At 38.6% G+C, this 18326-nt stretch overlaps 1 protein-coding gene across 10 annotated transcripts in view; it reads right to left on the reverse strand.

Annotated features, from left to right (window-relative positions):
- The window catches only part of APP (amyloid beta precursor protein), a 323444-nt gene that overhangs the window by 249074 nt on the left and 56044 nt on the right, over nt 1–18326 (reverse strand). For 8 of the 10 annotated variants that reach the window (XM_005289303.4, XM_065576464.1, XM_065576485.1 and 5 more), the window contains exon 2: nt 4156–4323. In XM_005289303.4, coding sequence (XP_005289360.4) covers nt 4156–4323 — 168 coding nt within the window. Of the gene's footprint in view, nt 1–4155; nt 4324–14372; nt 14520–18326 lie in introns of those variants that run through there. The other 2 variants (XM_065576523.1, XM_065576491.1) reach the window with 1 other exon arrangement.

Genomic DNA, 18326 nt, shown 5'->3' on the forward strand with positions numbered 1-18326 from the left:
GTCCACAACATTAACTATTCTGGCACTTGTACAGGTATTACCATCCGTCTTGCATTAATTCATTTTGATACAGTACTGTTCTACTGCTTATAGCACTCTGAATTGCAGATTAACTGCAGATGAGGCCCATACCCAATAAGGGGTGCTGTTATATGGCAGTGAGGAAATTATTTGTAGTAGATAAATTGTTTAGTGATAACAGATGTAACTGATTATTTACACTTCTGCAAATGTGTCTCATTCCACCAAGATGCAAGAAAATTAAAAACTTTGCAATAAATAACTGATATGGGAAGAGTAACCAGCTTTATCTGCTAACTCTCAAAGAAATGTGGTGTCTTATGCTACATTGCCCCAAAAGATATAAGAGAATGACATCTCTCTCCACTCTCAAACCTGCACAATGTACACTAGTTCTGTGTGTGTTGAAAAGGCATAGAAAAATTAACACAGTTTAATTGACTTTACTTATCATCCAAGCATCTTCCATTTCCTCATAAATAGGAATCTTACAGTTCGGTAGCACCTTAAACATGCTAAGTGCTGCCCAAATATAAAAAAACCCAACACACACTCTAAAAAGATAAGACAGAAAACCAACATATTTAGAAAGAGGTGTACACTTCCTTGTTATTTTTCTCCCTCTTTCTGCCTCTGCAACCCTCACCCTCTTCCCACCTGCCACCTTTATGTCTAGATGCCAAAGTCAACCTAAACTGCCATTACTGCACTGGTGCACCCTCCTGTCAAACTTAGGGCATATGTGTTACAGCCCTCGTTGAGTCTCCTCTTACCAGTCTTGCGATTCCACATGCTCTCCAGCCACCTGGTTCTGCACAGTGTCTAGCACTCTATACTGTCTCTAGTTCTGGCCTCTCAGGCAGGCTCCAGGTTCAGATTCCCCATCTGGCCCCCTTCCTTGGGATGTAGGACCTTGCAAGTCCCACTGCCCTCATCCCTGACACCAGTGCTGACCTCTCCAGCCCCCCTCATAATTAAGGCAAGCCCATTCTAGAGGTCCACCCTCATGGGCATTCGAGATTCTGTTTAAGGAAAGAACACAAGGCTCACAAAGAAATTTCTTAAACACGTGTGCAACCACACCTTACTTTACTCGTAAAAAGAACACTAAAATCACAAATCTACGGAGAAAACAAACACCTGAATGCAATTCCCTTCTCCAGTGTCCTCTCTAGTCTTGAGTCTTGGGGGGGGGGGGGGGGGGGTTAAGGTGTCTCCTGCCCCCACACCTTCTTGCACGGACAGCCATGAGGCGTTCCAAGTGGTTCCTTCGTACGAAGATACAGTCAGCTTTGTCCTCTTGGATCCTGTGAACTGCTAGATGGTTGCTTAAGAGGCATAGGAGACAAGGCTTCAAGTAGCAAGCTGAGTGTCCTGCAGTTCAAATAGGCAATTAATAGCCCCTTCCACCTTCCCATTAAGGTGGTCGTGAAGGAACATATCAGTCTTAGGAGGGAGATCTGAGAGCTTAAAATGGGAAGCCCTCAGCCCATTTATGGATTTGACAGCTAGAAACTATGGATGGTGGTGTCCAGCTGCAGAGTCTGAAGATTTTTGGGAAAGGTGGGTATATAAAAAGGATAGGCACAGCCTATTTCCACCACCTGCCCAATAAACAGATACACCTCTACCCCGATATAACACGACCCGATATAACGCAGTAATTCAGATATAATGCGGTAAAGCAGTGCTCCGAGGGGGTGGGGCTGCGCACTCTGGTGGATCAAAGCAAGTTCAATATAACGCGGTTTCACCTATAATGCGGTAAGATTTTTTGGCTCCCAAGGACAGTGTTATATTGAGGTAGAGGTGTAGTTGATTTTGCCTATGAGGAACCTAGTGATCTCTCCATTTCATCCTCTGAAGACTCCTGTTCTACCTGAGAGAAAAGAGATTTTGTTATGTGGGAGAACAAGTAACATTGTTCTGGGGTGATCCTCCTCGCGTTTTGTAAAGAATAGAAAATAGGTAGCAGAGGGGACCCCAAGAAAGACTCATCTGGACCAACCCACTAGCTCGCCTTCTCCAGGGCACTCAGTGTCTAAGAGGAGGAAAATGAAAGTGAGATTTTTCCTGCTCCTGGGTCCGAGAAGAGCAGTGAAAGATGGGTCCAGGAAGCCCACCTGCTGAGGAGGGGGAGAGTTTTTGAGAAGTTATTTTGGAGGACAAATCAAAGATTCCTTTATGGAGGAAAACAGGAAGGCAACACAAGCCCCCTTGATCCAGGCTGCCACTCCTAGATGAGGAGACAAGGAGAGGTGGGAGGCCTACTTCCAACATATAATCTCCTGAGAGCTGAGTTCTTACAGTCCAATTACCTAGTCCCTGGGACCAGAATGCTAGCAATGAGAGCACTCTGGATTTAAATTTACCTCTTATGGGGCATGCGATAGGTATAGCAAGAAATACACACAGCGACTTTGCACAGGATTCTAAAACATCCAGCATAGCTTTCCCACTGTCTTGGCCCCCCGTTTCTCCAGACACTAAGCACAAAGGCTACATTTTGTTATCCATTACTGTCTGGTGTAATTCGATTCTCCATGAGAAATACGCATTTCTGGAGAATTTTTTCCCCCTTTAGTTTTGTCTTCTAGTTGTCTTTAATTAAAAATTCTCTTTGATATATTCTACCACACTGGACATCAAAATTCAGTTTGTTTTCATTCTTATTATCTTACACTTTCCATTTTTAATCCTTTCATTAGCTCTTTTAGAATGCGTAACTAGAACATCAGGCCACTACAGGTTTATGCCTTGAAATTTCCTAATTGTATTACTTCTGTTATCTGATTTTTAAAAAGTAATGCTTTTTGTTTGTTTGTTTGTTTATTTTTTAAGTCTTAATACTTCCACGGACTTTTATCCCAATGGGCAATATCTGATGTAGTTCCACTGTCTGACTTTTTTCCTTTTTTTTTTAAATTTCTTTTCATAGTTTCATTATATATAAAAACTGGTTATATACAAGTTCCAAGGAAGCCAACAAAAGACTAAAAGATGCCTTTTGAAAAACACAGGTATGAAGCCCATGCTTTTCAAAGCCAAATCATTCGTGATGCCTTGATAGAGGTTAAATAGTTACAATGTCTAAACAAATTTCATGAATCATTTTAATACTGATTTTGGTACAGAAGAGAGCACTAGGAACGAAAAATCAATGTTGTTGCCATGGCATTACATTTGCAAGAAAAAAAATCCAAAATCCAACACCTTGCAGAATGATATATGTGACCCAAAAGCCACAATAAAAAAATACATGCCAAGAAAAAAAATCACTGCAAGGAGTAGAAAGGACATCTGACAGGTAGGTAGATATGGATCAGGGTACTGAAGAAAATTCAAATACTGAAATATTTTGCTTTTTAGAGAGGGATTTTTTGAAAGAATTAGAATGACATTTAAGGGGTAAGACAGCAGCTCTGATTTTTTTTTTTTTTTTTTTTTTTAAGGTAGTGGCAGGAAGTCTGGATGAGAAGGCAGAGGGATTAAAACAGCAGCTCAATCTGTGCTCTTTTCTTTCATGGCATGAAAACCACATTTTCTCTTCCACTTGTCACACACTGGTGCAAGGTTATCATATTATCGCAGCATGGGGACAAAACAAAATTAGATACACAATCTGTTCACAAAACTTGAGCGAGTGAACAATAAGTTTCTGCTCTCCAACACCAAATCATTTGTTGTGACCTCATTTGCAGCGCAAGTTTACTACTAAAAAATCCTCAAACAATTCATTGTGCCACAGAAACCAATAGCTGTGGGTTGAGCTGATGTATATTTGTGGAATGCTCCAATGACATTAAGGTTATCACAACTCAATCCCTCAAATCATGCCTAGCAAGAACTCGGATATTAATATTAATAAACAGCACTTCTTCAGCATTTTTAATCTTCAAAGAGCTTTGCAAACAATGAGTTCATTGTACAGAGAACGCAATTAGCAGGAGGACTGACTTACACTACTCTCAAATAGCCTCTTCAGCCATTGCTTGGAGCAGGATTGACAGGGAGGAAAGGGCAAGGCAATGGAAGGGAGAAGAGCAAGAGCCTAGTGGATTCAACTCTTAAGCAAAAGTTCTATTTACGTGCCTGAAAAAAAACATTAAGTTATCTGTTAAACTAGGAACTTACTTCTTGGCAATATTGCAGAATCCCTTCTTTTGTTCCAATGCAGGTCTTGGTCCCTGAGGGGTCAGATTCCCATTTTCCATTCTGAACATTCATATGCATATTGAGTTTGCCACAAAACATGGCAATTTGGGGCTCTGCCAACAAACCAGTGTTTCCATCAGTAGGCACCTGGAAATAGGAGGAGAACATTGTTATTAATTATTGAAACTTCAATCCAAGGTGGTAACAGTTCAAATGAACTGAAATCAATAACTTCTGCTTATCCACGCAAGGCAGCAATTATGTGAATGGTTATATGTACAGAGATTTGGGAGATTAAAACAAAAATCTCTTGGGTAATTCAACACACCACAAACTCAAGACAGAGAGGTTTTAAATTGAAAAAAAACTTTGGGGGCAGGGATTGACATCCACTAGAAGTTTGTCTAGACTAAGGTAAAAGATATATGTAGTTAACACACTCTGGATAACACGGGGGGGGGCCCCCATGTTAACTTCAGCTGATCAAAAATGGGAAAAGTTTTCATCAAACTTTGGCCCCTTTTTCATTTAAAAAAATGAATTTTCAACCAGCTGTATTTAAATTAACAGTTTTTAACACTTTTGTAGACAGGATAAGGAATATTTTAATGTGTTAGCTGATACGATAGAGATGAACCCCAGCTTCCACCGACGTTTCTAAAATACAGTTTACCCGGACGACACGAAACACTAGCTAAACTATGTTAGCGAACACATTTTAAAAATACATTTGTTATCCTATTGTGGGCAAGCCCAATATGGCTTTACAGTGCCTGGTGCCATGGGGCCCCTGCCCACTTAAAGCATCTAGGTGTTACTAGAGTACAAACGATGAACAACAATTAATACCACCACCACACACTGCCTGTGTAATTGCTGAAGGGAGTCATATGTATAATTGTGTAGACTCTATTTGATACATATAGTCAACAACCACAACAAAAAACCTTAAAGTTGTTATATCAGAACTATTCACTGGAGCACAGTTAAAGATGGTCTGTGGAGCTTTATTTAGAAATGCCCTCATTTTTAAATTATTTTTCCTGTAATTGTGTCATTTTATATTAATAGGACATTTACATAAAACTTTAAATATCTGAAAGTTTCTGTTTGGCCATTTATATATATGCATCTTACATTCAGATATCACATGAACCCCCAAGAATTTCTAAACGCCTTATAAACCAGTGCTTTCAGAGACTGCCATATGTTCTATAAACATCCTTCTGTCTAGAACTTGTCTCTTTAAGTAACTCAATACTGAACCTCTTCACCACTGAAATCACCCTCAAGATGCTGATTGTGCAATGAAACCATGTGACAGGAGATAAATCAGTTGTTTGAAATGAAAGAATCAGCAGATACATTAACCACAATGTTACTAAATGAAAGCAAGCTCTGGCAAGAATACAATGGAAACAGATGTCGAACATCAGCATCAGAGGGTATTACCTTCCAGCAGGGAGTACGGATGGATCTAAGCATCTGTGTTGAGCAGCACTTTAAAATATTAGGAGGTTGAAAAATTAACCAGACACCAAGTGGTGAGCCCAAAATGGAAGACAGATCTCCCATGAAAGTTCTGGGCCAGGACTGTAGCAAAAAGCCTAACAGCCTTCCTTCTGACCCTCACAACTGTCTTTTCCATCACATCACATCAGACATTTGCACTATCAAGCATGTAGGATTCCTCCCCTCCCCCAAACTGGCCCTCACATTTAGGGGTTGACTCATGTACTCATGATATTGCAGTTGCTATGATTCAGGCAAACAAGTTTTTCATATACAAATACAAATGGAGGTTTTCACTGCCCTCAAGCTCACTTGCATTCACATACAAAGGCATGACTTGCATCACATACTCATTACTATTAGGTGAAGCAGTACAGGAAAGTAAAAAAAACCTGGCTGTTATGAAAACAGACCTATGCAATCCTTTCCTCCCTGCCTCTAAGGTGCTACAGTTAGTAGCTATTCCAATCCAACTTGTGCTTTAGGATGAAGGAAGAGATTTCCAAATAATCTCCCCACCACGCATCCCCTTACCATTTTTGAGTCTGCCTTCAGATCACATTGGTGTTTGTTGTTTCACATAGTTTATCCAAGAAGGGTGAATTGACAAGGTTCTTATAACTGAGGCCCAAAAGTTTAACAAACAACGATACCTAGCTCTCATAGTGCTTTTCTTCTAAAACACTAGAGCTTCAAGTGTTTTACAACGGAATTCAATATCATTAATCCCATTTTACAGATGGGAAACTGAGTCACAGAGAGATCACCCAGTAGGCGAGTGGCAGAGAAAAAGAACAGAATCTAGGGGTTCCAAGTCCCAGATCAGTGTGCTATTCGCTAGACCATGCTGCCTTCAGTGGGTACAACAATTTCTGAACAACACTGAAAATGATCAGTATCTTGTGTATTTCACTTTCCTGTTATTTAGGACCCTATTAACAGATTACCTCTCCTTGCCAGCAAAGTGGCATAGTGCGGCACAAACTTTTTAAGCAGCAGTAAAATGAAAGTGATGCAACACTCTCATAACTTGCATCCAAGAGTTTTTAAAATGCTGGTTGAGTAGCTCATTGGAGCATTAATGCTGATTTTCAGTAAGTCTTGGGGCACTTGGTAAGATCCAGGAGATTGGAAGAAAGCTAATGCCCCAATTTTTAAAAAAGGTAAACGGGATGACAGAGTAATTATAAGCCTGTTACCCTGACAGCAATCCCTAGCAAGATATGGAGGAGCTAATATGGGCCTTGATTATTAAAAGAGAGTAACGTAATTAATGCAAATCAACATGGGTTTATGAAAAATAGATCTTGTCAAACTAACTTGATATTTTCTAGTTAGACATCAAGTTTGGTTGATAAAGGTAATAATGCTGATAGATCTCAAAATATATTTCTACACGGGGTATCACTACTGAATAGGTGCATTTCCAGTGGGGTCCCACAGGGTTTGGTTTTTGGCCTTACACTATTTTACATATTTATCAATGATCTGGAAGACAACATAAAAACATCACTGACAAAATTTGCAAATGAGACAAAAATTCGAGGACTGGTAAATAATGAAAAGGACAGGTCACTGATTCAGAGCGATCTACATCATTTGGTAAACTGAGCACAAGCAAACAATATGCATTTTAACACAACTAAGTGGAAATGTATACATCAGGGATTGGCAACCTTTGGCAGGCAGCTCACCAGGGTAAGCTTCCAGCAGCCCCCATTGGCCTGGAGCCATGAACCGCGGCCAGCGGGAGCTGCGATCGGCTGCACCTGCGGATGCGGGCTGTGTTGGATAATCAGCTGAACATGAACTCCCAAAGTGATGCCATGGCCAAAAGAGCTAAAGCGACCCTGGAATGCATAAACAGGGGATTCTCAAGTAGGAAGAGTGAGGTTATTTTACCTCTGGATTTGGCACTGGTGAGACCACAGCTGAAAGACTATGTCCAGTTCAGATGCCCACAAATCAAGAAGGATATTGATAAATTGGAGAGGGTTCAAAGAGCTAAGAGAATGGTGAAGAGATTAGAACATATGCCTTATAAGAGACTGAAGGACCACCCACCTAATTAGTGGACCCACGGAGGTGGACCCTGGACCATGGAGAAGACGCACATGTAAGATGAAGTAGTGGCCTTGCGTGGAATAGGGGGCTGGTGGGGGCGGACCACTGGGTGAGAAGAGGGGGTAGGGAGAATCTGGGACGTGCAGGGCTGTGGCGGCCAGATAAAAAGACAACTTTCCCCAGCTGCAGAGCTGTGGCTGTCGGGGAGAGATGGCCCTCCTTCCCAGCCTCAGCTCTGTGGCTGCTGTGGCAGGGGAGAGACCCCCCTCCTTCCCAGCCCCAGCTCAGGGGCTGCCACGGCAGGGTAGAGAGGGTACATCATCACATTAGAAAGATAAGACTACTGATATTAAAATGTGAATTGTGTGCTTTTATTTGTAGAACAAAAAAAGTTTATTATTATTAAGGGTTTTTTTTATATAGCGCTTTTATCCAAAGCACTTTACAATAGTTAGCTAACAGTACAAACAACAATTGGAAAGATCATTAAGTGGTCCGCCGAGAGCCTCAGCAATTTTCAAGTGGTCCGTGAAAAAAAAATTGAGAACCACTGCACTTGATCACAATAGTCCCTCTGGCCTTGGAATCTAACAAAATATGAATCACCAATGACTACATACTAACATGTATTTTCACTCCAATGTTCTCAGAGAAAGGGGGCGTAGGGGGGAGAGGGAGGAAACAGTTGTAAAACCTAAAAGATGACATGCTCGGTTTGGGGCTGGGATGAAGGAGAATACTTAAGAAGGGTACAATCCTAGAATTTAACTTTTAAAAAAACAGAATTTGATCATTTCATCACTCAATCATTGTCTTTGTTCAAAAGTCAGCAAGAGTCAGCAGACATCTCCTTAACACTAGTAAAGCCAACCACAGACTTCACACACTTCCTCCTTCCACCAATACACACACACACACACACACACACACACACACACTCTCTCTCTGGATATTATTGCAAAGTCTTCTTGATTATCATCTCAGGGCTTGTCTTCACTATGGGGGTAAATTGACCTAAGTTACGCTACTCCAGCTATGTGAATAACGACGTAACTTAGGTCTACTTACTCTGATGATTTCACTGTGCTGCGTCGACAGGAGGCGCTCTCCAGTTAACTTCCCTTACTCTTCTTTGAGAGCTGGAGTACTGGAGAGTGCTCTGCCGTCAAGTTAGTGTGTCTTCACTAGACGCCCTAAATTGATCCCTGCTGCATCGATGGCAGCAGTGTCAATCTCCCTGTAGTGAAGACCAGCCTTCAGTATAAAATAGGGTAAAAGCCAGCGGCTTCTTGCATTTCAAGAAGTTACCACCATTGTATTATCTGTACAGTTAGTTCTAAACAAAAGAGAGTATCATAGCATATAAAAAAAGATGAAGATGAGAAATCAGATTACCAAATCTTGGATTAAGAGACTAGAGGATGCTATTTTACTGGAAAGGGTTTTCCATTCGTGTGCCACAGGAAATCTCGGTCTGGTTGAAAAACAGCTACCTGGTGTAACTGCAAATTTCACTGATATCAAATTGAAAATTTATCAAATTGATAAACCTACTTGCTAATTACTAGTGAAGATGAGAGGCCCAAGTATACAATTAACAATTCTCTTTGAATCAGAAGTATGGTTTTTCCCTGGCTAATCAAATTACTAAAACAAATCATTTTGTTTTCCATATTTTGAAATGGCATGGCTATACTAATTAACTCTTGACTACAATACATATGTAGTTACAGACATTATCAGTGTTGCTGAACTGTTTAGATCATAATCATGAATATTTTAGATGTATAATTTTCAGAGTTAAACTGTGCTTTAACCTTAACTCAGCGTTGGTCCTGTTGAATAGATAGGGAATCACGTAAATTAGATTCTCCCTCACCATCCCACCACCACTTCTTTCCTCTTCTTCTTCCCCGATTTCTGCTACAAAGTAGCAACAAAGTTAGATTTTTCTGAATGCTGATGAAAACACACTTTTTAGGGTGTCATAATTCATGAACCTCTTGTCCAATTCATTTCAAAATTGGTAGAGAATTTCTACCTGGGCTCTAGAGCTTACCTATCATGAAACATCATGATGTTTAGAGGCAGGATTAAGATTGGGCTCCTACAGGAACACGTTACAGTATTAAATACAAAGCCTCTCCTACAGCTTCACAGTGTAGATGATGTGTCAAATAATTAGCTGAAGGTTAAACAACAATTTGGATTTGTAAACAAAATGGGTCCAACTAGTGTCTGAACTCTTACTAAGATCATGATCTCCAAAAGCATTCAAATAGGTCTCTGTTCATTTCCCTATTTTACAAACCAACACAATTCTTTCCAACTGTCATTTTCTTTAACCTTTTATAAAAACAGAAGGGATTTCATTTTCTCTTTTCTGTCAAGTAAATAAAAGGATTTTCTGTGGCACCATACTGTACTCTTTCACATTCATCTGCATCCTTCTTCCACCATCAGAATTTAGAGGGAACATAAGAAAAAGGAATAAAAGATTAAGTAATATAAAATATTTATATTTTATAAAAATAAAAGATTACATTTTTGCTATTTTGATTATTTTTTTCTGGCCTTTATAAATCCCCACTGAAAAACATTTAGAATTAAAGAAGTTACCTGCAAAAAGCAAATGTACTAAATTCCATTAACTTTAGTAATGTGTCCTGAAGACCCCAACAGGCAGGTTATTTAATTTGTTAGTCTAAACAAAAGTACATCAATACATAAAATCATCTAAACGACATGTGCTCAGGGAGACAATTCATAGTTTTCCTCCTTCTGCCAAATTTATTTTAGCAGATTTACAATGTGAGTTCTGCTCAAAACCACAGCTCTGAACTGTGGCTGTTTTTTACTCTACAAATTTTCTGTGGGTTAAAATAGCTCACAAAAATCTACAGCGAAGGGTGTATACTATAGGCAAATCTTCTACAGAGCATTAATGTTTATTGGACAAGTGTTTTTTTTTAAAGATTGCATTTCATTTTTATTTTGGAACAGTAAAAAAAAATCCCATTAAACCAACAAAGCAATATAAATCTTAATATTGGTGATTTTGTGGCTAGCAAGTGAGTTTTCTGTGATCTAGGTCATTACTTAACCTGTACCCATGCTGATAAGTGACCAAATATAGTTAGCATCTGAGAGATGGTCAGAAAGACTCAGAAATATCTATGGAGTCAGAAAGGCTACCTCATGAAAGCCTCCATTTGGCTCTCACAATCTCAATCATGTGGAAAGATTGAGTGGGACCGCATTTCCTCTCTCAGCCCTATTGGTGGTAGCTCCTGAATAAGGTTGAGGAGCATTGGTCAGTGCAAGGAAGTCTACAGATGTCTGTGTGCTCTTTAAAATATGTAGAAAACTATATAAGAAAAGGGACAAAAGGTTTATGGTAATACAATGAAATCTGTGAACTATTCTACCTGCTCTAAAGCAAGTGAAATATCAATCTGGGCAAAATTTAGCTCATGATTTTGGAATAGTGTACAAATGTAGGCTGCAAGCCTGTTCTCCAGATGAGGTGAAATTTTACCCCTCTGTGTACTGTGTTGATTTATCTACTGGTAGTAAACAGAGTTATTTATTTAATTGAGGTTTTCTCAATAAAATTGAACCCACTGTTATCAACAAGTTTCTTAAGTGCACAGCACTTGGATAAGTCAAGTATTCAATGGAATTAATTTGTAAATTCATGTTATTCTGCTAAAAATTTACTTGTGCACCTTTCTACTGTGTCTCTCTTAACCACTGGGATTCCTAATAACTTTAATGCTAGTTAGGCTGGCTACGTACATTATCTTTTTCAAAATACTGATTGCCCTAGTCACATTTAGTGAGCTTTGTAATTAAAATTTAAATATTACTATTCCTCTACTTCTCATATTTAAAAAGAAATAAAAACATTAAAAAACTGGCCTCTTACAAGCCAATCTTGCTTCTTAAAGTAGACAAACATATTTTCAAAGACTCTCGCCAGAAGAATAGCAATAGTCCGCCTTCCGTTTATACACACTGATCAAACAGTTTTCATATGTGATCGATAACTTAGTTATCACATTCAATGGCTCACAGGAGTAATTCATAAAACAGAGAATAAAAAAGACCTAATACTTAGATCTTAGATGTCAAAAAGGTCTTTGAAAAAGCAGAGGACCTTTCCTAAAAACACTGCTATTGGAGATGGCATTGGGAGGCAATATGAAGACTTCGATAACATAAGACAAAGGATAAAAGTTAATGGGGCCACACACCAAAAAATGTCAACTACTCAGAGGAAACAGACAAGGTTGACCTCTATCCCCCTAGATGTTTGCCTTCTTTATTAAACCTGTGGCACAAAAAAAAAAAAAAACCATCAGAATAATAGCATAATGGGTTAAAATTAATAAAATGGAACATAAAACTGTACTGTATGTTGATGTTGCAATACTAATGGTTTCCGATCCAGTACAATCTATGACTTACATACCAAAAGAAATTAATAAATTTGGTGATATCAGGTTATAAGTTATTCTACATCTGAAATACTAAATATAGGGCTGGAGGAATCGATGATTAAACAGCTGCAAGTTACATTTGAGTTTGTGCAGTCTAAACAAAAAACCACACAGGAGTAATATTTCTTATAACCTCCAATAGCTATATGAAATTAAGTTTCCTTCCATTATTTCAAAATTAAAAATTGATTTGTTGGATTGGAAACTACAGTCGCCTTGGCGAGGCCATATTGCAGTCATAACAATCAATTAGCTTATGGTTGCCAAAAATTAACTTTCTATTTCAGACTGTAATAATATGGATACTAAAAAGAACTCTAGAAGAAATTCAGGCAAGAATGTTATTATATTTGTATGGGGCAAAAAGTTCCCACAACTTATATAAGAAAACTCTACAGACCCACTCTGGAAGTGGGATTGGCAGCACCAAATTTACTGAAATATTATTATTAAGATCACTATAATACCATGGTGACTTCAGTAAATAAAGGACAGATCCCCCAACATCGGTGTCATGGAGAAATAAACTATGGGAAATCCTTTCAACTGAAAAAATAACAGTCTTATATCAGGATCAAGTCGATTTTATAATGTATGGTTACCATTTTAGGGATTTGAAAAAAATAAATATGGAGATAATAATAAGAGGTTAAACAAACACAAGTGGGTCTTTTCAAAAGGTAACAAATATAACTTACAAATAAGTTTTGTTAATACCTGCATGGAAAGTTCACGTATTCGTTTTGTCATTATTAGCAAAGTTAAAAAAAATTCACAAGAACCTATTTTTACAGTTAAAGACATCTTCCTTATCATACATTTCTAAACACTGCATGCACTACAGCAGAGAACTTGGAAGCTGAGTGTTGGTATTTTAAGTCATAAAATATATGTGTTTATATAGCATCTAGCACAATCAGGTCCTGATCCTGATTGGGCTCTCTAGGTGCTATTCTAATACAAACAAGTAATCAATAATCATTATCTACCTCAAGCATTCCATTAGGCATTGATCCTTCAAATAAAGGTCAAGTTAAAATAACCACATCTGTAAGAAAAATTCTATGTATGCTAATTTTCATTGTATCCAATGATTTATCGGTTTCATTCACATTAATGAGAAGCCTGTACCCTGCCAAGAAGCCTTTTGTGTACTGAAATGTAATTATATAATCAACTCTAAAGTACTGCACCTGTAAAGAGATGCAGTTTCTAAATATTAATCTTGAGCACCTTAAAATAAAGCTACAGTGTGGGTTCCTAAAAACTTGCCTGTAGTGCCAACTTCCCCTCTACTGATCATAAAGGCTTTCAGACAGATTAGTTTCCCAAAGACAAACTCATACAATACCAATTACCATTTTAAAAGCAGCAATCTAGTTTATTACTTATATAGAAATACTAATACCGCCAAACATATTCATTAAGTAGTAATCGTACATTATTCTTCTCACTTTAAATAAAAATCCAGAAGGGATGTTATGTACTTTATTTGCCCGACTTCTGGCACACCATTATGCAACAATTACTCAAATTAGGGTGGGAGGATTCACACTATTATAAAACAGCTATGTTAGTCTTCATTGTACTACTATAAAAATCCACCAGTGACTAATCATTGCTGTCTAGTATATAGACCAATTTTTAACAAATGGTTGCCTAAAATAAAATAGGGGCTTAGGAACCTAGCTTAACTGTACTCCCTGCCTTTTTTTTATTATCTTGGCCATTATCATTTTAACCAAGATAGGCTCTTCTAACTTTCCTCCATGACAAATTCAACGTTAAAATTTTGAGAACGTAAACTACCCTAAATGTAAGTCATACCAAAATAACGAATGCTTGGTTTTATAAGAAATATCTGTATAGAGCTTTTTGGTGCTTAGAGCTTTATTGTTTAACTATTTAATAAGTGACTTCACCCCAAGCTCAAGGGTTTTTTTTTTTGGGAAAAGGTGAAAGCAGAAGTGTTTTGGTTTTGGATTTTCTGTTTTGTTTTGGGGTGGTTTTTTTGGGGGGAGGGGGAGAGGGACGAGGAGTCAAGAGAACACTTCTTCAATCTCAAAATACACCTCTACCTTGATATAACGCTGTCCTCGGGAGCCAAAAAAATCTTACCATGTTATAGGTGAAACCGTGTTATATCGAACTTGCTTTGATCCACCGGAGTGCGCAGCCCCACTCCCCCGGAGCACTGCTTTACCGCGTTATATCCGAATTCGTGTTATATCGGGTCGCGTTATATCGGGGTAGAGGTATACTGTAATTGACTTTAAAACAATATACAAAAAAATCAAGATTTCCCACTAAACTTTATAAAAGAGAGATCAACTCTAACTAAAAAAATGCAAAATTGTCTGTGACTAGAATAGTTCTGTAAAATGGCTGTATAGCAGTATAGCTTTTCCCCTCCCCCAGCTAAAGTATATAAGAAATACAGAAAGGACTGATGCAAACAATTTTCTTCAAAGTGCTAGGAAATGCCAGTTTCTACAATTCAAAATATAAACCATTTATATAACTTACAGGATTGATAATTTGTATCAATGCAAAGTACTGATAAAGTTTAACTCGGGGGTTCTCAAACTGGGGGTCGTGATGTTATTACATGGGGGAATCACAAGCTGTCAGCCTCCACCCCAAACCCTGCTTTTTTTCCCTCCAGCATTTATAATGGTGTAAAATATATTTTAAAGTTTTTAATTTATAAGGGGGGGTTCGCACTCAGGAGTTACCAGTACAAAAGTTTGACAACCACTGGTTTAACTACTCCCGAAAGCCAAGAAAATCCACTTTACCTTAGCACAGCCAGAAGTGCTTGAATTCTCTTAGCTCTCATTATTATTTCCCCTTACAGTAGATGCCCTATGCACTGTTGTTGTAGCTGCACTGGTCAACTCCTGACATATATTTTAGTCAGAGGGCATATCTGTATCAGAAACACACTAAGTAAGTGGATTAAGGAGAACTTGTGAGAGCTAGAGCTGGGTGAAATTTTTTTCTGCAAATAGTAAATTAGTCAAAAAGAATTTTGGAGGGCACCGAAACTAATCAAAAATATGGGTCAAATTTGGCAAATAATCTTCGCAAAAAATGAGAAGAAAAAAAAAGATTTTCAGAAGTGTCTATTTTCAATCCACACTCGGTTTTCAAATATCATTTCAATCAACATTCAAAACATTTTGTTCAACCCAAAACATGTTTCTCACTGAAAGGAAAAACAAAATTTAAAAAAATTAGTTTCAATTCAAAACAAAGTGAATATTTTTCTTCAAGTTTTTCAGTTCAGCCACCAAAAACAAAACACAAACACACTCAATAAACAGCTATTTGCTCAGCTCTAGCATAACCAGTAAGTATAACAAGAGTTTGATTCCTCACTCCTAAATCCAGTAAATTTGCCATTACTTTAACTGAATACAAAAAGCCTATGTAACACTAGTCTACAATTTTTGAGAAGTCGTCTGCTTCAGAGATAAAATGTGCTATTTATTATGTATTTTGATGTGCTGAATTCAAATATGACAATTAAAACAACTGATTGGCTACTGTTTCTAAGATATTTAAGTTTTTACATTTTATGTCGATGTATATTGTGTAGATAGTAGAGTTTTAATCATAAATTGTAAACCTAGGTCTTTTCATGTGTTTATGGTTGCTTTACATGATAATATTTCACCTGTCCTGTTTATGTAACACTTTAAAAATCAGCAAAAGGGTTATATAAATAAAATGTATTATGAAACAAAAGGCAAAAAACTATTATGTACATGGTTTAGTCCTATTCAGTGCCTACTCGGCGCTTCTTGGCTTGTCTCTTGTATTCATTACATGGAGCATCTCTTGTCACTGTCCAGCAATAGTCTGCAAGCATTGATGGGCTCCATTTGCCCTGATAGCGTTTCTCCATTGTTGCAATGTCTTGGTGAAATGGCTCGCCGTGCTCGTCTCTCACTGCTCCGCAGTTCGGTGGAAAAAAATCTAGATGAGAGTGCAAAAAATGTATCTTTAGTGACATGTTGCAACCAAGGCTTTTGTGTGCCTTAGGGAGGTTTTCCACCAACAACCTGTAGTTGTCTGCCTTGTTGTTTCCGAGAAAATTTATTGCCACTAACTGGAAGGCTTTCCATGCCGTCTTTTCCTTGCCATGCAGTGCATGCATCATCTCGAAGAAGTTCACGAATCTGAGGACCAACAAAGACACCTTCCTTTATCTTAGCTTCACTTAACCTTGGAAATTTTCCACGGAGGTACTTGAAAGCTGCTTGTGTTTTGTCAATGGCCTTGACAAAGTTCTTCATCAGACCCAGCTTGATGTGTAAGGATGGTAACAAATTCTTCCTTGATTCAACAAGTGGTGGATGCTGAACACTTTTCCTCCCAGGCTCCAATGACTGTCGGAGTGGCCAATCTTTCTTGATGTAGTGGGAATCTCTTGCACGACTATCCCATTCGCAGAGAAAACAGCAGTACTTTGTGTATCCAGTCTGCAGACCAAGCAAGAGAGCAACAACCTTCAAATCGCCACAAAGCTGCCACTGATGTTGGTCATAGTTTATGCACCTCAAAAGTTGTTTCATGTTGTCATAGGTTTCCTTCATATGGACTGCATGACCAATTGGAATTGATGGCAAAACATTGCCATTATGCAGTAAAACAGCTTTAAGACTAATCTTCGATGAATCAATGAACAGTCTCCACTCATCTGGATCGTGAACGATGTTGAGGGCTGCCATCACACCATCGATGTTGTTGCAGGCTACAAGATCACCTTCCATGAAGAAGAATGGGACAAGATCCTTTTGACGGTCACGGAACATGGAAACCCTAACATCACCTGCCAGGAGATTCCACTGCTGTCGTCTGGAGCCCAACAGCTCTGCCTTACTCTTGGGGAGTTCCAAATCCCTGACAAGGTTATTCAGTTCACCTTGTGTTATGAGGTGTGGTTCAGAGGAGGAGGATGGGAGAAAATGTGGGTCCTGTGACATTGATGGTTCAGGACCAGAAGTTTCATCCTCTTCCTCATCTGACTCAAGTGAGAATGATTCTGGTGCATCAGGAACCGGCAGTCCTTCTCCGTGGGGTACTGGGCGTATAGCTGATGGAATGTTTGGATAATGCACAGTCCACTTTTTCTTCTTTGACACACCTTTCCCAACTGGAGGCACCATGCAGAAGTAACAATTGCTGGTATGATCTGTTGGCTCTCTCCAAATCACTGGCACTGCAAAAGGCATAGATTTCCTTTTCCTGTTCAACCACTGGCAAAGATTTGTTGCACAAGTGTTGCAGCATATGTGTGGGGCCCACCTCTTGTCTTGATCTCCAATTTTGCAGCCAAAAGAAAGGTGATAGGTTTTCTTAACCATAGTGGTTATACTGCACTTTTGTGATGCAAAAGTCACTTCACCACAAACATAGCAGAAGTTATCTGCACTGTTCACAGAAGTACGAGGCATCTCTGCTCACTTTGGCTAAACAGAAATGTGTCCCTTTGCAAAATCAAAACACTGACAAATAAGAGACCACGACATTGTATGATTTCTAGAGCTGATCTAGGGCAATTTCTTCAGCAGAGTGATGAAAGCTTCGTTAGGATTGCATCATCCATGACTTCTAGGATAACATGATGCAATTCATATCATGTATGACGCAATACCAGCTTCAGATTGCATCATTCATTGTTTTGCCTAAAAAGCAAGTACTGTCCAAACCCAGTCATAGATTTATTCATAGATCCAGTCAAAGATGTATTTTAGTCATTTCTGGTTTAAATTTAGATCCCTTCCCTTTAGAACTCACTTATCCTCCACCATTCCCAAGTGAAGGGTCGTATATACTGACCCAATAGCATATCTTGAAAACTAGAGCCAATCAACAATTTTAAGCACTATTTTCGTTCTCAGTGACCCAGAATTAGTAAAGTTTGACTACATTTATTTCAGAAGCATTTTGGCTGTAGAGCAGTGATTGAAGGTCTCTCTCTCAAGAAGTTTTCACTGAGATATCAAAGCTATATAATTTAACACCAGATCGCCGTGACTATCAACATAACTACAAAGGGCTACC

Source organism: Chrysemys picta, chromosome 1, assembly GCF_011386835.1.
Source record: "Chrysemys picta bellii isolate R12L10 chromosome 1, ASM1138683v2, whole genome shotgun sequence".
Taxonomy (NCBI): Eukaryota; Metazoa; Chordata; order Testudines; family Emydidae; genus Chrysemys; species Chrysemys picta.